The following is a 22,490-nucleotide window of genomic DNA, read 5'->3' as shown; positions in this document are numbered from 1 at the left end:
GTAGCGACAACTGTAACGACACCACCATGTATAATGATTAGCACTTAATTAATTAAGGAGATTTGAAATTTAATTGCCAATTATTCCAAATTAATCTGGGATTTACGAAAATTATGGAGACTGATTCATATATGATTATATTGAGGATTTATTTTGAAATTTGAAAGCCTAAATGGCACAAAAGAGTATAATTGGTGAATTGAATTATTTAAATTTCGAGTATCAGACCATATGGGAGTTTAATTAAATATTCAATTCGGATTTGTGAAATTGAGACTTGATTAATTGGGTCTGAATTGGAGTAAATTAAGTTATGAGAATTGAGAATTCAGATTATTATGAATTAAATTTATTTATGACGTGTTCAATATGTAATTTATTGACAAAGACTTTGAGGTTTAATCTGAAATTGGAAGCCTTAATGATTTAAGAAACCAAAATTGAGAATGGAAATCAGTTTAATTTAATTTAATGTTTGGAGCCTTTTCGGAGTTTGATTAAAAATCTTATTCAGATTGATAAATTTAAATATAATTAATTGAGCTCTAATGGAAATCAATTAGACTAATTAAATTATGTGGGATTGGTGATTGGTTATGATTAATTTAATTATGTGATAATCAAGATTTAATTAGATTAAGTGTTGCTTAATTAAATCAATCCTAATCATAAATTGAATTATGGAATGGTCTAGAATTGAGGGTGTATTTGGAGGTGGGTGTGCAAAGAAACCTGTGTGTGCAGAGAAATTATGTGTGTATGTGTGTGTGTGCATGTCAGTGTTGAGATGGAGCTCAAAGAAATGTGCAAGTGTGTGCACACGTGGTATATGATGAAGAAGTGAGGTGTGTATGAGTGTGTTTATTCTAATGGGTTTAAGAGTGTAGCTTCATTGCTCATTTCATTTGTGCTGAAGAGTTGCTATGAGAGTCCTAGTCCTAGTCCTAGTCCTAAAGAGAGAATTTTGCTAAGTCAAGAAGTGGGTTTGCTTTCTTTAATTGCTGGAGTTCTTTATTATGTATTGCTAAGAAAGGAATAGAGAGAGACCCGAGAGGGAGAGGAAGAGATTCAAATTTTGGAACTCTATGTGCTGGAATGGTGAAGGAAAGCAAGGGGAAAACTTGGAAAAAGTGAAGAAAAGAAGGAGCTCATGGAATTTCAACAGTTAAAGCTTTTGGTAAGAATGTTTAAGCTCAAATTCTTGTAGATTAATCATCTAGCAACTAAAATTAAGTAGTAATTGGGTTTAATTTCATAAAATTAGAAGGAAATTAAGGAAAATTGGGTTAAGTTTGATAATTAATAAATTGATAATCAAAGTTTTTATTTGGGTCAGAGTTTCTTGTCATCCTTCATAAATTTGAAGTCTTACCTTACATGCATTGTGGATTTTTAAGATTTTAAAACTTTAATTCATATTTTAAAGATGATGAGTTTTGGATTGAGATTTGATATATCTTAAGAAGTCAAATTATGGTTTGATCTTGATAATGTAAAATTGGTTAGATTTTGATAAATGTTTCATACATGCAAATGATTTTTCCAAGGAGTTTACAACTTTAATTTCATATTTTGAAAAGAAAATGGAAAAGAGTTTGAAGTCAATTTTGTGTGATTAAAAAGAAATTGACAAGAAAACAAGGAATTGGAAACTAATTATTTTGGGTTTAATTTTGAATATCATGTATGAATTTGAGTCTTATTTTTATATGCATGTAATTTGGAGAAATTAAAGAATTAATTCATGAACATGGTTAAGATTAATAAATATAAATATAAAAATAAATTATAATTTATATTTGAGAATCAAAAATTAGTTTGATTTTGATTTAAATTTCTTACGTGTAAATATTTTGAAAGGTCTTTGTAGCTTTAATTTATGTTTTATAAAACAAAGAAGAAGAATGTTGGAATTATTATATTCATGAAATTATTGGTTTTAATCTTAATGATCAAAGAGATTTTTATATTAGAAATTGGAAAATTAGTCATGGGTTCATCTTTATTAATAAAATTGCATGTTTAAATTGGTTCATGTAAGAGTTTAAGTTTTGAAAATATGTTTGGAAATTATTTTGTTGATTTTGAAAGCATAGGAAATTTGTTGGTCGCTCGAGCGAACATTAAGGCCAACCAGTATTTTTACAGAGCTTTGTAGACCGCTCGAGTTACCAATGGTCCGCTCGAGCGAAGACCCTATTTTCAGCATATTTTGAAAAATTGCATTTAGTTCATATTTTTATTCTCATCTCTTTCCTAAGCATTCTAGACATGATTTATGACTCGATGAAGATTAATAAGTTAACAATCAACACAAATTAATTGGTTCAAGAATGAATCATAATGAATCATTGATATAATAGTAGTTGAGTAAGAAGCCGAGTGAGAAGTCGGTCTATTTGGCAAAAGAAGAATTTAGTACGGAAAGAATTGTGGAATGAGAATCCGATTCATTGGAATAAAGAAAGAATAAGCATAATAGCACTTCGGACTACTTTGACAGTAAATGACAAGAAAAGTCAAGTTTGATCAAGGAATTGATATTGTGTTCCAATGTGTATATATTATGTGTTTGTGTAGGTCACGCGCTATTGTCTGCCTGATCTGCTTCTACAGCTATCTGTGAGTATTAACTCTGTAAAGTTATATTTAACTTTAATTATTTTCTGATGATATAAAATGATCATTTTTCTGGAAAGCTATGTTTTATATGAATGAATGATTGTCCAAGTTTCTGAAATATATTTGTGGCATTCTTAGCATCATATGATATGCGTCCCTTTATGGGTAATCAGAATGCCTTGATGGTCGTCCCTTTGTGGGTCATCTGATACGTCTCTGTGCACATGAGTCATCGAAATGCCTTATGGTTGTCCCTTTATGGGTCATCGAAGTGCCTTTACGGCCATCCCTTCATGGGTCATCGGAATGCCTTTACGGCCGTCCCTTCATGGGTCATCGGATTTGTTAACGCTAATGGATGTGCCACGTACTTTAATATGAAATGTACGAACTTTGAATACGAATATGACTACGTATATGAATCTGTTTCTGTTTTGACATCTGATCATGTACAAGACTCTATTGTGTATCGACATCATTCAGTAAAATCTTTACTTTGTTATTATTCACTAGGCTCTAACTCACTGTATTATTTATATATGTAGGTGATCAGGCACGTGACCAAGCCTAGAGCTTCTGCCTTGATTCTATTTTGTCAGCCAACCTATGTGCCTCCCGTGGAGGTTCCGGATATGTGTAGTGGTTATGTCTAAGTGCATAAAGATCAAGTTTTGTTTTTTTGTTTGGTTAAACAAGTCTTTGCTTATTTTGTAAATAAGGTTAAGTCCCTTTTTGTCTAATCTGTATATATATGATGACGTAAGGGTGATATGTAAATATGTATATAAAAAGTTTAAAATTTTTTCGTCTCATCTAAGTCTACACAGCTCAATGAATGTTGTATATTTGTTATTTGCTTCCGCTAGCCCCTAATATTAAGCTAATCTGTCTCAAAGGCCTTCGGTAATCCTAGGATTACTAGTTGGTTACGATGCTAACCTATAGGGGTGGGTTTGGGTCGTGACAGAGTGGTATCAGAGCACGAGTTAATATCTCACACACGTGTCCCTTGAGCATTAGAATGTCTACAATGGATTTAAGTTTCATGCATCTAGTAAGTAAGTAAGAAGTTGTGCATTTGGGAATATGTATATATGTATATATGATATGTTTATGTATTAAAACTAAGAAATTCGGAACTATTGTGGAATTGTGATAAATATAAGGAAACCTTAATGTGTGTATTAAGTTTTGTCATGAAGCTAAAAGCTAATAACTATTGTGGAAATTTTAATGTTACAAGGGAATCTGAAATTTTGACTAAAGCATTGGTGAGTACAAGTATGTTGATTTGTGGAAACATGGTGTTATGTGGAATTAAAGTCTTTAATGAAAGCCATGGAAGCTATATAGGTTATATGTCAAATTGGACTATGAGAATGTTTGGGAAATTAAGGAATTTGATGCTCAATGAAATATGTGAAGCAATGGTAACTGAGGAAGAGAAAGTTATTTGATACGTAAAATGGCATATTTTGGCGGGAACCTATTATGTGAAATGTTAAACCGTAGAGTCTCATGCCTTTGTTGAATGACCTTGAAAGTCCAATTGGAATCACGTTTGGCCAACGTAGCTTTGAATCGGAAATTCTTGGTAAATTCCATGGGAATGAATAGGTTACCCTACTAGTGTCCTTATATGCCTACATGTGTATGTCTATTTGTGTATGATATGTGTTTTGTGTTATATTCTAAGTTAGTTAATATTAACCCAAGTGTTATCGACCATCATTTTGTGTTTGACCCTCATCTTCTATCATTAGGAAAAGACGGTGAAAAGTAAGAATGATATGGAAGTTGAGACTTTGGCAGAACGATTGGACAAAATAGAAGAAGTACTTGAGGGAGTAATGAAAGCTATGCAACAATGCTATGATAAACCACAAGACCAAAAGAAAAAGTTAAGTGTGAAGTCAAAGAAGGAACCAAAGGAAAAGTCTAAGAAGTTTGTGATAGGAGAGTCAAGTAATTCTAAGCAAGGTAGTAAGTTTCGTTCATTATGTTCAACATGTCACAAGCGACATAGGGGGCTATGTCATTGAATTACCGGAGCATGTTTCAAGTGTGGGAAGATGGGACATCTAGTAAAAGACTGTTCTAAAGCCCAGGAGAAAACTCAATGATTTAGTTGGTTAAAGGTTAGTACTTGATTATAAATTAGGAAATTAGTAGGAATGTTTTAAATACATGTATAGAAATTTGAAGTTAAAATTTTATGTGTGTGACTTTATTTGAATTGGTCCTAATCAACATTTGATAAAATTAGAACCATCCATTTGGAACTCAACGTGAGAATGCTAAAGATTATTACACGATCGCAGAGACTTAAGCTAATGAAAATTTTCCTACTTAGTACCCGAATAAGTATGACTCAATTTACTGAAATCATATCGTATTTGAACCTTCTAATAACATTGAAAAGGATGGTATTTATGTTACTCCAACATAGTAATATTCCTACATGAATGATTGATAAAGCTAGAAACCATTACTTGGATATTTGAGACTTGACTTGGAATTGTCAGACTTAGAAAAATGAGATCAAGATTTAAAATGATTTGGAAAACAGGTCAAATAAGATCACATTGATAACATTAGAAGAGAAACACTTGTGGTTTACTTAAGTTATAAAGTCAAAAATATAGACTTTTTACAAACCAAAAAAAAAGAAAGGAGGAGAAGAAGAAGAAGATCCAGTAATTTCGTATCTGAATAATGGTCAAAAGGAATGATGGTATGATCTTATAGACACATAATTGAATTTTGATTTTGAATCCTAACTTAGATAGCCTAACTTATTGTAAAGAAATTGAACTCTAGTGTTAAATGGAAGAAGATATCGTAATGAGAAATAAGAAAATGAATTTCATTAGAATGACAATTGTATATTTCTTAACGGACCTTTGGAAACATAAGAATTTCAGTCGGCCAATTGTAATGATTTGAGAAACTTAAAAGTTTCGCCCTAAGTTACCATGTGACAATTTATCAAAGTCCATGAATATATCTCCGCAGGTCTAAGAATTGAAATTAATAAGAAGGAAATGTAATTTGAATTACTTATATAATTGTGACCTTAAGTAAATAAGGAAGCTAATAAGACTGCGAAAAACGTAGACCTGTTGTGAAATCAAATCACTACTTTGAAATGATAGTATGAGAAAGATTGTCAACAAAAGTATGTAAAGTTTTGCTCTGATCAGTACGACTATCTACTACTATATGAGTACAACCTAACAGCTGTTGCTTACAAAAAGGCTCAATGAATTTCTTTGAAATATGCTTCTGTTATGACTCTGATACGCTTCTGTATTGAATCTGATGTTACCATCATAATTGGTATCCAAGATGTTTGTTTGAAATTAAGACCATTAATATGTGATTATATTCCCATATAATTTGGAAACTTCTGTTATAGATTAGCATGTGAGACCTTATTTGGGGATACTACATTATATGCATAAAAAAAAAAAGGAAATATTTTTGGGTGTCCAATTGCCCCATTGTATCAAGCCGGCAAATGTGGAAAAAGAAATATTTTTGGGTGTCTAATTGCCCCGCCGTATCAAGTCAACAAATGTGGAAAAACATAAAATGTCGGGTGCCCGCTATCTCGCCGTATCAAGTCGGCAAAAGGTGGAACATGTTGAGAAATGTGTTGAGTCAGCAATAATGTGAATGACTCGTAAAGAACTTATGTTCATGATTAGTGATGCTTTGAATATTAATTTAATTCGAAAATCTCATGTAAAATAATAATAGTTGAATATTTCAATTTATTTAAAAAGTAAGGAAAGTAATGAACATCCTTGAAATAATCTTCTACTATTTGGGGTATGTGAATAGATTGATAAATTATAGTATACAAGTTATGTGATTGATGACAATAGAAACAGTAATGAATCACCAATTTGCGGTATTAACCGTTAAGTGATTGAAAAATAAGTTCAATTTCTGTGAAGAGAGTCCAATGAAAAGGAAGTTACGTAGGAAAGTAAATGAAATGAGACCAATTTATATGGCTAATTTTCAGTACAAGTATCTTAAGTTTGGAGAACCAAACTTCCTAAGAGGGAAAGGCTATAACGATCCCACCACGTATAATGATTAACACTTAATTAATTAAGGAGATTTGAAATTTAATTGCCAATTATTCCAAATTAATCTGGGATTTACGAAAATTATGGAGACTGATTCATATATGATTATATTGAGGATTTATTTTGAAATTTGAAAGCCTAAATGGCACAAAAGAGTATAATTGGTGAATTGAATTATTTAAATTTCGAGTATCAGACCATATGGGAGTTTAATTAAATATTCAATTCAGATTTGTGAAATTGAGACTTGATTAATTGGGTCCGAATTGGAGTAAATTAAGTTATGAGAATTGAGAATTCAGATTATTACGAATTAAATTTGTTTATGAAGTTTTCAATTGAATATGTAATTTATTGACAAAGACTTTGAGGTTTAATCCGAAATTGAAAGCCTTAATGATTTAAGAAACTAAAATTGAGAATGGAAATAAATTTAGTTTAATTTAATGTTTGGAGCCTTTTGGGAGTTTGATTAAAAATCTTATTCATATTAATATATTTAAATATAATTAATTGAGCTCTAATCAAAGTCAATTAGACTAATTAAATTATGTGGGATTGGTGATTGGCTATGATTAATTTAATTATGAGATAATCAAGATTTAATTAGATTAAGTGTTGCTTAATTAAATCAATCCTAATCATAAATTGAATTATGGAATGGTCTAGAATTGAGCGTGTATTTGGAGGTGGGTGTGCAAAGAAACCTGTGTGTGAAGAGAAATTCTGTGTGTATGTGTGCATGTAAGTGTTGAGGTGGAGCTCAAAGAAATGTGCAAGTGTGTGCACACATGGTATATGATGAAGAAGTGAGGTGTGTATGAGTGTGTTTATTCTAATGGGTTTAAGAGTGTAGCTTCATTGCTCATTTCATTTGTGATGAAGAGTTGCTATGAGAGTCCTAGTCCTAGTCCTAAAGAGAGAATTTTGCTAAGTCAAGAAGTGGGTTTGCTTTCTTTAATTGCTGGAGCTCTTTATTATGTATTGCTGAGAAAGGAATAGAGAGAGACCCGAGAGGGAGAGGAAGAGATTCAAATCTTGGAACTCTATGTGCCGGAATGGTGAAGGAAAGCAAGGGGAAAACTTGGAAAAAGTGAAGAAAAGAAGGAGCTCAAGGAATTTCAACAGTTAAAGCTTTTGGTAAGAATGTTTAAGCTCAAATTCTTGTAGATTAATCATCTAGCAACTAAAATTAAGTAGTAATTGGGTTTAATTTCATAAAATTAGAAGGAAATTAAGGAAAATTGGGTTAAGTTTGATAATTAATAAATTGATAATGAAAGTTATTATTTCGGTCAGAGTTTCTTGTCATCCTTCATAAATTTGAAGTCTAACCTTATATGCATTGTGGATTTTTAAGATTTTAGAACTTTAATTCATATTTTAAAGATGATGAGTTTTGGATTGAGATTTGATATATCTTAAGAAGTCAAATTATGGTTTGAGCTTGATAATGTAAAATTGGTTAGATTTTGATAAATGTTTCATACATGCAAATGATTTTTCCAAGGAGTTTACAACTTTAATTTCGTATTTTGAAAAGAAAATAGAAAAGAGTTTGAAGTCAATTTTGTGTGATTAAAAAGAAATTAACAAGAAAATAAGGAATTGGAAACTAATTATTTTGGGTTTGATTTTGAATCTCTTGTATGAATTTAAGTCTTATTTTTATATGCATGTAATTTGGAGAAATTAAAGAATTAATTCATGAACATGGTTAAGATTAATAAATATAAAAATAAATTATAATTTATATTTGAGAATCAAAAATTAGTTTGATTTTGATTTAAATTTCTTACATGTAAATATTTTGAAAGGGCTTTATAGCTTTAATTTATGTTTTATAAAACAAAGAAGAAGAATGTTTGAATTAATATATTCATGAAATTATTGGTTTTAATCTTAATGATCAAAGAGATTTTTGTATTAGAAATTGAAAAATTCGTCATGGGTTCATCTTTATTAATAAAATTACATGTTTAAATTGGTTCATGCAAGAGTTTAAGTTTTGAAAATATGTTTGGAAATTATTTTGTTGATTTTGAAAGCAGAGGAAATTTGCTGGCCACTCGAGCGGTAAAGTCACTACTCGAGCGTACATTAAGGTCAACCAGTATTTTTACAGAGCTTTGCAGACAGCTCGAGCGACCAAAGCTCCTCTCAAGCGAAGACCCTATTTTCAGCATATTTTGAAAAATTGCATTTAGTTCACATTTTTACTCTCATCTCTTTCCAAAGCATTCTAGACATGATTTATGACTCGATGAAGATTAATAAATTAACAATCAACACAAATTTGTTGGTTCAAGAATGAATCATTGATTTAATAGTAGTTGAGTAAGAAGCCGAGTGAGAAGTTGGTCTATTTGGCAAAAGAAGAATTTAGTAAGGAAAGAATTGTGAAATAAGAATCTGATTCATTGGAATAAAGAAAGAATAAGCATAATAGCACTTCGGACTACTTAGACAGAAAATAACAAGAAAAGTCAAGTTTGATCAAGGAATTGATATTGTGTTCCAATGTGTATATATTATGTGTTTATGTAGGTCACGCGCTATTGTCTACCTGATCTGTCTGATCTGCCTCTGCAGCTATCTGTGAGTAATAACTCTGTAAAGTTATATTTGACTTTAATTATTTTCTGATGATATGAAATGATCAGTTTTCTGAAATGCTATGTTTTATATGAACGAATGATTGTCTAAGTTTTTGAAATATATCTGTGGCATTCTTAGCATCATATGATATGTGTCCCTTTATAGGTCATCAGAATGCCTTTATGGCTATCCCTTATGGGTCATCTAATACGTCTCTGTGCACATGAGTCATCAGAATGCCTTGTGGCTGTCCCTTTATAGGTCATCGAAATGCCTTTACGGCCGTCCCTTCATGAGTTATCGGAATGCTTTTACGACCGTCCCTTCATGGGTCATCGGAATGCCTTTACGGCCGTCCCTTCATGAGTCATCGGAATGCCTTTACGACCGTCCCTTCATGGGTCATCGGAATGCCTTTACGGTCGTACCTTCATGGGTCATCGGATTTGTTAACGCTAATGGATGTGCCACATACTATAATGTGAAATGTATGAACTTTGAATACGAATAGGACTGCATATATGAGTCTGTTTCTGCTTTGACATCTGATCATGTACAAGACTCTATTTCTATATGCACATCATTCAGTAAAATCTTTACTTTGTTATTATTTACTAGGCTCTAACTCACTGTATTATTTATGTATGTAGGTAATCAGGCACGTGACCAAGCCTAGAGTTTCTGCCTGGATTCTATTTTTTCAGCCAACCTATGTGCCTCTCGTGGAGGTTCCGAATATGTCTAGTAATTATGGTTAAGTGCATAAAGATCAAGTTTTGTTTTCTTGTTTAGTTAAACAAGTCTTTGCTTATTTTGTAAATAGGGTTAAGTCCCTTTTTGTCTAATCTGTATATATATGATAATGTAAGAGTGATGTGTAAATATGTATATAAAAATTTTAAAACAATTTCGTCTCATATAAGTCTGCATCTCAATGTATATTGTATATTTATTATTTGCTTCCGTTAGCCCCTAATATTAAGCTAATCTGTCTCAGAGGCCATCGGTAATCCTAGAATTACTGGCCGGTTATGATACTAAACCTATAGGGGCAGGTTTGGGTGGTGACAGCAGCCGAACTGGTGGAAGGGCAGACTAAGGCAGAGATAATACAAAACTTCTAACAGTCTGACTACTTCAAGCATTAGCTGAGCATCTATTGGGATAGTGGGTGGGTGAGTTTCCAACAGAGAGTAGAAGAGATCTTCCCAAACATTGACTTTACCATCATAAAGCCCAGAGAGTGAGACATTGCCCAGACCCTACTGGACGAGGGTATTGAAGCAGAAGATCTGGTGTGTAATAGGGAGGAAGGAGATGAAGGCGGAGGAAGTTCAACTACTGGGAGCGTAGTACGTGTCTAACTTATTTGTTTTTTTTAATTTGTCTTTGTAAAGAATTTTACAGTTTGTAAGAAACTTGTGTTATAGTACAAAAATTGTTCTTGTAAATGATAGAGTAATAAACTGTTGTTCATTTTTCATTTTTCACTGTTGTGTAATGAATAAAATGGAGTTTGAAAACTTCAAAATGTAAAATGTTAAGTAAAACTAAAAAGGGGATGCTTTTTGGCGATTTGGAAGAAGGGTTGTTGTCACCAACCACGTGATTGGATAAAAACTAGACTTGTCCAAAAACAAATTTTAATCAGTCGAATTTTAATGAATGAAACAATGTTGTAACTAGTGAAGATTGTGTTTGTGAAGAAAGGTTGAGACTTGTAAACAAGGTCCTAAACCAAAGGGAGGGACCTTTCTTGTTGTTGTGCTTTTGGTGTTAAGGACGGTCAGTTGATTATAAGATAGGTTGGTTGGGCATCCTAGTCAGTCTGGCTGGGCTCTACATGCTCAGTCTAGCTAAGCTTTTCATGCTCAGTCTGGCTAAGGTTTGAAGGGCTCAGTCTAGCTGGGCTGTTCATGCTCAGTCTAACTAAGGCTTGGAGGGCTCAGTCTGGCTGGGCTCTTCATGCTTAGTTTGGCTGAGCTCTTCATGCTCATTCTGCCTGGACTCTTCATACTCAGTATGGCTGAGTTCTTTACGCTCAGTCTAGTTGAGGCTTGGAGGGCTCAATCTGGCTGAGGACTTGCGAAATATAAACATAGGCAACATAAGTGGAATGTATTTCTCATTAAATACAAAATCCTACCAAGGTCAGCTTTAGACATTTACTTGCATTTGGAAAGGACAAAATACCATAAGTGACTGGAATTGAATAAGATTAGGAAACAAGTGAGGAATTATTTTACTGATAGTATTGCTTCAAGTGTTCGGCGTTCCATGGATGAGGAAGATCTCTACCCTCCATTTCTTGCAAACAGTAAGTGTCTGGGCGTGGTTTAGACTTGACGATATAAGGTCTCTCCCACTTAACTGCTAGCTTGCTTTCTGCTAGGTTTTTGGTGGCCAAAGTTGCTTCCCTTTGGACCAGGTCTCCCACGGCAAAGACTCTAGGTCGGACTTTGCGGTTATAATGTCGTCGCATAAGTTGCTGGTAGAAAGCTGGTTTGACAACGCCTATCTCTCGGAGCTCCTTAATAAGGTCGAGGTCGGCCTTCCGTAGCTCTTTATTGAGTTCTAGGTTCGGATGCATGGCTTGAGGGGTCAGCAAGCCGATCTCCACAGGGATGACCGCTTCGACACCATATGTTAAGTAGAAGGGGGTCTTCCCTATGGGGGTTTGCGCCATCGTTTGATAGAGAATAGAGAATATTATGAGAGAGAGAAAGAGAGAGAGAAGAGAGAATTACTTGTTGTCTTTTTCATTCTTCACAAGCTTCCTTATATCTTTTACTAATCATTTTCTTGTCCATTCAAGCTGTCTTATTGGCCAAAAGTTTATGGTTTACTCGCCATCGATCATGGCAGCTTCACCATACCAGGGAATGAAAGGTCTTGTTGCATTTAATGTCATGACAACCTCATTTAATGCTTGATGCTTGGGCTCAATAACTCTGCAAGATCTTTGTCTGCCACATGGCTAACTCCCTATCTAACAGGTGTCCAAATGCCACAAGGCCTGGACCAGCGCGGATTCTTTGGTGGGCCTGCTGTTGAGTTTCACCTACTACGCTATAACCAAATGACCGTTTGGGCCACCCAAGACAATTACAGGTTAGGCTTTCCTGGACCATCTGGGCCATGCCCATCATCAATCTTAGCCATATACTTGTGTTCTAGACCGTTTCATGGAAAAAAAAATTTGGATCCATAGTTTAGTACAATGTTATTATGTTTATTCTTTAATTTAATTATTTATATTTCTTATTTCACGCGACAAACTTCATTATTATCGATAAATAAGAGCTGTTTTGGGTAAGTCTTATTTTTATTTTATTTTATTTTTACTTTTTTTGTTTATTACGAAAAAAAATACATAAAAGTAGAGAGGTGATATGATAGAAATAAGTCAATAATCTAACAAATAAGAAGCTATTCGTTGGTCCTAGGGCACAAACACGTGGTGCCCTAGGTGTGTTTTAATTGCTAGAGAGAGTGGACTACACGATTTTGTATTAAGTGATTACAAAATGTAAAGGGACATAAGAATTTGTGATTGGTCTAGTGTATGGTCACGTGATGTCTCAGGACCAACCAATAATTTTTTCCAATAAACAACTTATTTAGGGTGTCCTCAAATTAATTAACATAACTAAAAATTAATTAATGTGTCACATCACATAATAAATATAAATGATAAAAATAAATAAGCAAGCCTGAGAGCATTGTTTGTTTGTCTCTTGATAGACAATTATTGAGAAAAAAAATTAAGAACAAATTATCTACACCTCTTTTAAGGTTTAACTAAATTACAAATTTTTACTTGAAGTTTCAAAAATTACATTTCGCCCTTTGAAGTTTATATTCACATAATAATTTAATCTCTATCGTTAACTAAATGTTAATAATGGTTAGCTGACATCACCAAAATATAAATTGATAGACGATATTGCCCTAACTGAAATCCCTTTGATAAATCAACAAAATTTACAAAAGAATTACATTAAATAGAAGAAAAAAAAATTAAGTTTTTGGAACCATGTTTCATTTGTTATTTAGAAAAAAATTTCAGAATTTAAAAAAAAAGGAAAAATTAATTTAATAAAAATAAATATGAAAAAATATATTTAATCTGTAAAAATTATTTCTAACCACTCAAAAGATAAAATTATATAAAAAAATAATTATTTTTTTTATTTTTTATTTCTTAACCAAATTAATTTTTAATTTTTTAAAAATAAATTTCTAAAAATCAAACCAAACATATCCTAAGAATTTTTTGACAAGCCATTTCTTGTATTTTTAACTTATTTAATTATTTATTAATTTAATGATATTTTCAACATCTGACACTACAACATATAAGAGTTTTAGAGACCAATTTTTTTTATCTCTAAAAGTGAAAATTTTGTTGCAAATGATATTTAGAGACTAATTTCTATCGCCATGATGATAGTCGCTAAAAGGTCGCCCTGTAAAGTCAAAAATAAGGCTTTAAGTGATAAAATTTTGAAATGTCAATAATAAATAGATTTTCAAGGACAAAATAATTTGGTCTCAAAATGGTTTATTTTTTTAGACAAAAAAATTGATACCAAAAAGATAATAATTAATCACTAATGTTCAATTTTCGTTGCTAAAAATATAATAACGACACTTTTTGCAACAAAAATATTTGGTCTCCTAAAAATAATTTTGTCCCTAAATTTTGGTTTCTAAAATCTTAATTTTTTGTAGTGTGGTAAGTGTTTTTTCATTTTAATTTTGCATTTCATAACTTACTTAAAAATGATAATTTAGCTAAACCTCATGAGGAATCTATAATTTAGCTAAACCTCAAGGGGGTGTAGGTAATTTGTCCTTATTTGTCAAAATGGCATTTTAGTCAATTTATGATATCTGTTAACAGCGTTAATTGCAATGAGGTGGGATGTAATTTTTGAAACCTCAAGGAAAATTTGTAATTTCGTTAAACCTCAAGGGAGGTGTAGGTAATTTGCCCAATTTCAAAAAGAAATTTGAAAATTTTAGAAAAAAAGATTAAATTATTTTTCTCTACTACACATTAATCAATCATTTTTTTCTCTCCCTTCTGTCTTCTCTTCTCTTCTCTTCTCTATCCTTCTCTCACATCTTACACATACTCATTCACTTTTTTAGTCATACACATTTATTCAATTACAAAATATATATATATATATATATATACATATATATATATTAAATCATTCCAAACTCCAAAACTATTTTCAAAACATATAACCAAACAAAATTTTAAATTTCATAAACTCTCTTTAAAAAATTATTTTTCAAAATTATTTCACAAATACAAACCAACATGACGGACATTTTTCTTGGCTAAAAGTTAAGGGTGAGTGACAAAAAAAAAAAAAAAAAACCTGAATCAATCCTAGCTAACTCGTCCTTTATATGATTATAAAAAATTGAATAATTATTCTATGTTCCAAGAATTTAATGTTGGTTATTTGTCCAATCAATAGTAAGATGCTAAATAAATATATGACCTTAATAATAAAGAGATAATTGATAAAAGGCAACATTTTAATAGTGGAGCATATGAACACGAAGTATCCCTAACCTACATAATTTCGGTTAAAATTTGACTAATTAGCTTACCGACGGGTTACAATTTGTCAACTATATAGATACCAAACCTCTGCCTAAATAGATGCAAGATTACCTTCCATCTTCCACTTGACCACTTCCTTACGAACAATTTCCTTCTAATCCTATCGCCATTTTTAGGATGGCACCCAACTCTCATTTTTAGGGTGATTATTCGGTAGTTGGTAGTATGGTCGCATAGCATTTTATGATCGTATAATTAGTAGAGAAATTGGTGTATCAACTATTTATGTTGATTGATTGAAGAACATATAATGAGTGATGATTGATGAGAGAGTATGATTACGTGATATTACGGGATTATTTTATAATTTTTTCTCATTTTCATTGTATATATTTTTCTAATTTGACTTTTTTTATACCTTAATTTGTGAAATATGATTTTAAATAACATGATACATTTGATTAATTTGTAAATTTTCAGGATATAGAATAACTAATAAACGGTTGGCTAAATTACATATATTTGAGTTTGAAAGAAATACAGAACACTAGTCTCTCTAAAATTTTAATTTACATAATAGTTAAACTATTTTTATCAATAATTTTGTAAGTCGTATGAATAAAAAAATGATGTTATTATATCTTTTTATTAAAAATGATATATGTCATTGTCCAATTAATTGTCTGTCCATTATCTGCATTAGTTTCAATTTATCTGTTATTGTTTAATTAAGTGTCTACCCACTATCTACATTACCAAAAATATATATATATATATATATATTTAAATTTCAGGGGGTGAGTTTAATTTATCTTAAAAATTTTATTTAAAATAATAGAACAAATAAATTTCACACATTCTGTTTCATTTTATAATTCTATTGTCAGTCCAACTCAAATCATTGAAACTGTCAAAATATTTAAATAACTCACTAATTTAAGAATGAGTAAATTGACAACTAAGGCGTCGTTTGGGAATATGTTATTTTAGTTATTTTTTAATTTTTTAACTAAAATATGAGATTAAAAAAACTAATATGTTTAGAATAATTTTATAATTTTTTACAAAAAATAAAGAAAAAATGAAATCTTTGACTTTTTGATATAAGTTGTTAGCTTTTTAATTTTTTTAATGACTTTTTAACTAAAATCATCAGTTGCCAAACGAGGACTAAGTCAAAAAAATTTCCAATCTGTCTAAAAAGATTTTTTGTTTGGCAAGGAGGTTTGGGGCTATTTTAGTCATGAAAGACAAAATAGGTTATTTTAGTCACAACAAACAAAACATCATATCTAACCCATAATTAGTATACTTTTCTCTCACAAAAAAATTTTAAAAAGTCAAAAAACAAAAAAGTCAATCCCAAATCAAACTTTTTAGCCCAAGTTAAAATAATTAAAAATATCAAAAAGTCAAAAAATCAATCCACTTTCCAAACGGATGCTTAGTTGATGATTTTAATTTATTTTATTTTATTCAAAATTAATTTATACCGACACCTCACAACCCTACGAAAAGCCATTTATGGCCCATGGTTTGTCCTTTCTGGAAATTTCCCTCCGACTGGGTCTACAAATGCAGAATAAAAAATCAGAAATTTGTACAGAAATTCAAATTAAAATTTAGCCATATAAACATATAATTCTGGATATTTTATTGTCTTTTTTTGAACAGTATACTATTTCTCCCCCAGAAAATTTATCAAGACAATAATACTAGATATCATAAAAAAAAAAATATCATAAAATTTTTTTATGCAAATTCTGTACTCTATTAATTTGTAGTTTTTTATTGTATGTGATACCATCATGAATGGGTTAATTACATTAATAGTCCCTATAGTTTAGAAGTTGTGTCACTTTGGTCTCTGACTTTTCAATTGTGACACATTTGACCCTGAATTTTGAATCTTATTCCAAATAAGGACAATTGAAAATACCATTAGATTTTTCAAGAGTAAAATAGTCAATTTGATAAAATATAAACTAATTTGACAAAAATAAATGTCAAAAAAATATTTTTAATTTTTTCAAAATTATTTTTATCCACCAATGATAAAATTATATAAAATTAATAAAAATTACATGATTAATTTTTTAAAATTAATTTTATATGATCATCATCCAAACACATAATAAAAATTAATTTAGTAAAAAAATAAATAAATGTCTAAAAGATTTATCAATTTTACATAATTTTATTTTTAGTAGGTAGAAATAATTTTTAATTCAAAAATATTTGTTTGATATTTATTTTTGTCAAATTAGTTTATATTTTATCAAATTGACAATTTTACCCTTGAAAAATCTAATTATATATTTAATTGTCCTTATTTGGAATAAGATTCAAAATTCAGAGTCCAATGTGTCACAATTAAAAAGTTATGGACCAAAGTGACACAAGCCTCAAACTATAGGGACTGTTTGTATAATTTGCCAATCATAAATTAATTTCGTGAAACTTTTAAAATACTTATTTCATGAGAAGTAACATTATTCTTACCAGCAATACTATTACCTCGAATTTTACTCACAAAATCAATTTATATTTTAAATTTATTATATATTAATTCAGTTTTTACCACAAAAACAAACCATCCAAAGACTTATTTTGAAAATTAAATTAAAAATTAATTTTTTAAAAATAAATATAAAAGGGCATGGCTTCTGTCCAGCCCTTAATCGGACTGGACCGTGCTGTTGGGTCCATGGGGGCTCACCACGGGTCCCGTTTTGATAATCTGAACCGTTAATGTGTAGAACTCGTCGAGTATTATATGCCTGTTAAAAATCATGTTAATCGGATATCGATAGCTATGTGATCAAATCAATTTTGTATAAAAAAAGGACAGTGAATAAATTAACGGTTGACAAAAATCTATTTTGATTACAAACTATCGATATCCGATCAAGGTGATTTTTTATAGGCATATAGTACTCGACGAGTTCTACACATTGAATGGTTCAGATTATCAAAACGGGACCCGTGATGAATCTCTACGGGCCCAACAGTACGGTCCAATCCGATTAAGGACCGGACAAAAGTCATTCCCAATATAAAAAAATAAAAAAAAATGATATAATCTCAAAAAAATCAAAAATTAAAAAATTGATGAGTCTAGATTGATGAGTCTAGAATTATTTATTGTACATTTGTCAAGCACTGTCGAACAACTCATGTGGGCCATGCATACTGTCAGATTCATGCATGTAGTCGATTCATGTGGGAAAATTATTCGGTGTTTTATGAGCAATCGCTAACTGTACCAACCAATTGCTGACTGTACCCTGGGCAGTAGAGGTGGTTAAGCCGAACTAACCCACTATGGAGAGATTGATAGAGAAAGGATGGTTAGTAATGAGATTGATAACGGGGATTAAGTAAAATTAGGTTTGTTTTTATGATAGTTGTTGATATAAGAATTGTTATATTATTTTTATATAAAATAATTAAACAAATACAAAAATATAAAAAAAAAATTAAACATTAATGTTCAAAAAAAATGCCCAATAAAAATAAAATAAAACTATGATTTTTACTTAATAAAAAATACAAAAAAATAAACATTAATGTTCAAAAAAAAATACTCAACATGTAAAAAAAAAAAATTTAAAAAAAATCCCCGAAGTATTTTCTAATACCAAGTCCCAAGCCTCCATCATAATCTCCTCTCCAAGGCCCATCCTAATCCGGAGGGGATTATAAATCCCCTCTCCATCTCTCAAAATAAACACAATATTAGTGAATTTCACCTCAATTCAATTCTCAATCATTCCTCTCTCTCCCAAACTGGACGCATAGAATGAATGATTTTAATAAAAAAGATACAAATGTCTTTTTCATAATTCGCTTAATATCTAGTGAATAACAGATAGACAGCTATCGGACTTAACTTGATTCGTTAATATTTAAAAAAACAATAATGTTATATTATTATGCTTTGTATATTAAAAAAGTGAATGACTTTTTATTCTGTGATTATATTTACTTGTACAGGGAGCAAATATTTGTCGCTCTCCGAACTCCTCATGTCCAAGTTTCGCTTTACTCCAAATAACTTGAGAACACAATGATGGTGAGTTACCCGGCGGGTGGTGGCCGGAATACCCCTTCAACGATCAAGTTAGCACAGTTTTAGAAAGAGAAGACAAAAGAGAGAGAGCTCTGATAACCAGGAGGCCTCAGTGTGTAAGAGTTCCAGACTTGAGCATGGAGCGCTGCGCCGTTTATATAGTTTGTGCGCACACCACCCTGCTCGTCCTTTCTTGGACACGTGGATGTACTGCCCTCTTGTCTTTCTCTACGTGTTGGCACGAATACAGCCAAACACTAGTGGCAAAACTGCCTAACGATATTGACGCATATGGATGGCAAAATCTCTTTCCTGCAACCCAACCACGCCACGTAGTATTTCTTATCGAGTTGTGTCTAGTGCAGCATCACAATCTCCCATCAAGACCGTGCTTCCTGCCCGACTCTGACAAATAAACCTGAATGTCAGCCCAACCGAGCTCCTGCTCGGTCGAACATGGCCCAAATTCCATCCAACTTTTGGTGAGATCCACATCTTCCAACCAGCAAGTGCCTCAAACCCCCGTCCTTAACCTAACCGAGTTAATATCTCGGTCCGAGCGTGCAGTCTCGTTTTTCCAGTTAGGACCTCGACCGAAGCCGAACTAGCTTGGCTATAGCTCAGCCTATATCTAGTCATAAATCTCCCTCTCAATTGCCCCTTAATTCCGGTTGTGCTTGTTCGACCGAGATTACAGTCGCTGGTCGAGTTCATTCCCTTGCTCGGTCTTTATCTGCTCGGTTAAGCGCCTCATCACAGACACGTGTCACTCCCCTTTTGGGTTCGTACACAAGGCCCAACTATCATGCAATGACTCTCCGAATTCAAATTTTGGCGCCCCTTCGTGTATAACATATATATACATAGACACAGACCCCTTCGATTTCTCACCCCTTCATTGTTCATCTTCTCCTCCGACGCCGAATCTAGCAAAGTAGAGCACCCAGCCCCTATTTTCCTTATTTCATGCCTAAATCAGAGCATTTCTATTGGGGATCTTTCTTTATTACCACCATTGAAGCTCCTCTGCCGATCGGAGTGTCGTTAGAGGCCCCACTTTGGTGAGTTTCTATATCTTCCCAAATCTTCCATTGTAGTTCTTTGTGTTTTTGGGTCTTTATCACATTTTTTACATGTAAAAGATACAAATGGACCACAAAATCATCGAAAACTGGAAAAAAAAATGAGGGTTTTGGGCCATTTTTGCCACTAGAAAACCCTCGCATTTCTTATCTTTGACCACTGTTCATCCTTTAGGACGAACAAGAGAATATCTGGGTTGAATCAGGCAAAAATGACTTTTTAATCCGAAAACACAAATTGACCAGGCAGATTTTCTATTCGTGAAACCCAAGTAAAGGACCAAGTTGTTAATCTGCGCAGAAGGTCACGCGACCGAGCTAACATCTGGCTCACTCGTGTGACCGAGCTTAGTTCCACTCGCGATTTCAACAAGTTGTTGCTCATTCAGAATGACCAAACTTGAACCCTGCTCAACCGACAGAGCTTAAGAAAATCGGGTTGCCCCTCATATTTCATTTTTCACCTTGCAGAATCCTGGGAGACCAGGCACACCAACATAAGGGCTCTCAAAGACTGAGCAACCAATATCTTTGATAAACACATTTTGCTGAGTAAGCTGAATTGTGCTCCATGGGTCAATATTTCTACCTGGAAAACAAGCCGAGTGGCTTGGTTGTGTTCCACGAAGAGTATGGCATTCCAGCAGACGTACATCTGGAGCTTGGTGAGGAATACATCTTTCCATAGGGCAGGCTAGATTATTGCCCCTTTACCGTACTGTCCATAGTTAAGGGATGTCTTTGCTTCCTGGTGTAACCATTAATCTGTGAGTTCCTAAGAAGGACCGGGCTAGCACCAACTTAAGTCTGAACAAACACTTACAGAATAATAAACGGAGTCACCAAGTTGAATCATCGACTAGGTTTGAATCTAGGATTGGCCGAGATCTTACGCTAATACACGCTCGGTCGCACGGCCGACAAATTTAATTATTACTTGAAAATAAAGTCGGGCCGAGAACGTTTAGTGATCGGCACACCGGACAAAGATATACACGACGATGACTTCTTCTAGGTGTTCGGAAATTACAAGACTGCTGATGTGCCTGGTTGGTACATTAGCAAAAATTTTGGTTTATCATGTAAGTCGCGCTCCTTGACAAATCAACTTATTTACTATTTTACTTTGTCCTAACTACTTTCTTCTTACAGCTATTGAAGAGTTACAAGAAAACTACTCCAACTCAAACGAGGCTGCGATCAAAACCGTGCTAAGGTACTGGCACCGAGATTGTCACGATCTTCTTGGTTATGTGCCGAGCTACCGATATTCGGCCAAACGCAAAAGCAAGGTTACAGACTTCTTGCGGGAGCTTTCTCCTCCACTAGACCCAACACTACCAGACATTCCCCTAATCTGCTTTACAGAAGAACAAGAGATGGCTATGAGAAGCCGAATCAAGAACCTTATCACGGCTACTTCCACTTAGCTGCCGAGTAGCTCACTACCGGTCCCAATTGTTGGTTAGAATTTTGGGACTGTGATTGCCTTGGCCTCAACTACCTTTACCCGGGCTAGCTCAAAGCCAAGCCGCACTAGTAAGAGGGCTCGCGCCACTGATCCATTGGTCGAGCTCGTCGCTGAGTTGAGCGCCGAGTAGGAGGTGCAAGAGGTTACGCTAGCACCTGCTTGGGAGCCAAAGCTCAAACACCGTGGCAAGGAGATCCCGACTACTACATTCGTGGCCGAAGACAAAGAGAAACTTCTTGCTTATGACCTGACGAAGTCGCTTTTACTACTAGGAGACATGGTCGAGCTGGATTATATGCCGGACATCTGGATGGTCAAGTCCGCAGTGAAGTCCATGATAAGGGTAAGAGCTTCAACATTTCTCTAATTGTTTGTTCAGTTTCATTGCTTGCTCGGTCTAACTCTCTTGTGTTTACTTGCACGTGATTTAGAAGACTCACCTTGTTATGGACCATGTTCTCATACTACGCCAGAAGGTGACTGACCTTTCTAATGTGGGGAAGCACCTGGAAAATGAGCTAGGACGATCCAAGTCCTCTCTAGAGATTGCCAATGCTAACAATGCCAAACTGCTTGACCAACTCAATGTTGCTGAGGAAGAAAGAGATGCGCTTCGCGTCGAGCTGGAAGAGTTGAAAAAGGAAAAGGACAAAGCCGTGGATAAGGCTAAAGACCGCGATTTCAAGAAGGCAGAGTAGAGTTATATAAAGCAGATTGAAGTAACGATAGACATCTTTTTCTGGTCAGGCTGGAGGGTAGCTTGCGAAAAGCTCGGCCAAGGACCAGCAACCGAGGTGTTCACCTCTCCTCCCCCACCTTCCTGCCTGACTACATGGTGTCCTACGCCAACGATGTCTTCAATTCGTTGCAAGATGATGAGGCTGGGGAAGAAACTGAGGAGGCGGCCGAGCAAGAGTGGGCGATCAACAAGAGCGTGGTGATGAAAAAAGAACTCCCG

At 33.2% G+C, this 22,490-nt stretch overlaps 1 protein-coding gene and 2 long non-coding RNA genes across 3 annotated transcripts; 2 read left to right on the top strand and 1 right to left on the bottom strand.

Annotated features, from left to right (window-relative positions):
* Positions 1 to 802: 802 nt before the first annotated feature.
* On the top strand, positions 803 to 3,385 carry LOC114315056 (uncharacterized). Its single transcript, XR_003647647.2, has 3 exons — positions 803 to 1,177; positions 2,581 to 2,622; positions 3,168 to 3,385. It is a non-coding gene; the product is annotated as an uncharacterized LOC114315056 (long non-coding RNA).
* Positions 3,386 to 7,484: 4,099 nt separating this feature from the next.
* On the top strand, positions 7,485 to 10,811 carry LOC114315055 (uncharacterized). The gene is made up of 3 exons (XR_003647646.2): positions 7,485 to 7,862; positions 9,270 to 9,320; positions 9,971 to 10,811. It is a non-coding gene; the product is annotated as an uncharacterized LOC114315055 (long non-coding RNA).
* Positions 10,812 to 11,562: 751 nt separating this feature from the next.
* Positions 11,563 to 12,006, bottom strand: LOC145796256 (uncharacterized). The gene has a single exon (XM_082881316.1). The coding sequence runs from the start codon at positions 12,004 to 12,006 to the stop codon at positions 11,563 to 11,565; it is 444 nt and encodes a 147-aa protein (XP_082737442.1).
* Positions 12,007 to 22,490: the final 10,484 nt, after the last annotated feature.

This window comes from Camellia sinensis, chromosome 7 (assembly GCF_055761805.1).
Source record: "Camellia sinensis isolate YWXY chromosome 7, ASM5576180v1, whole genome shotgun sequence".
Lineage (NCBI taxonomy): Eukaryota > Viridiplantae > Streptophyta > Magnoliopsida > Ericales > Theaceae > Camellia > Camellia sinensis.
Note: the sequence above shows the minus strand (reverse complement) of the source record. Positions and strands in the feature narration are given on the sequence as shown.

What these genes read in the sequence shown, in the direction of transcription:
- LOC145796256 (XM_082881316.1), bottom strand. Translation starts at nt 12,006, where the DNA reads ATGGCGCAAACCCCCATAGGGAAGACCCCCTTCTACTTAACATATGGT.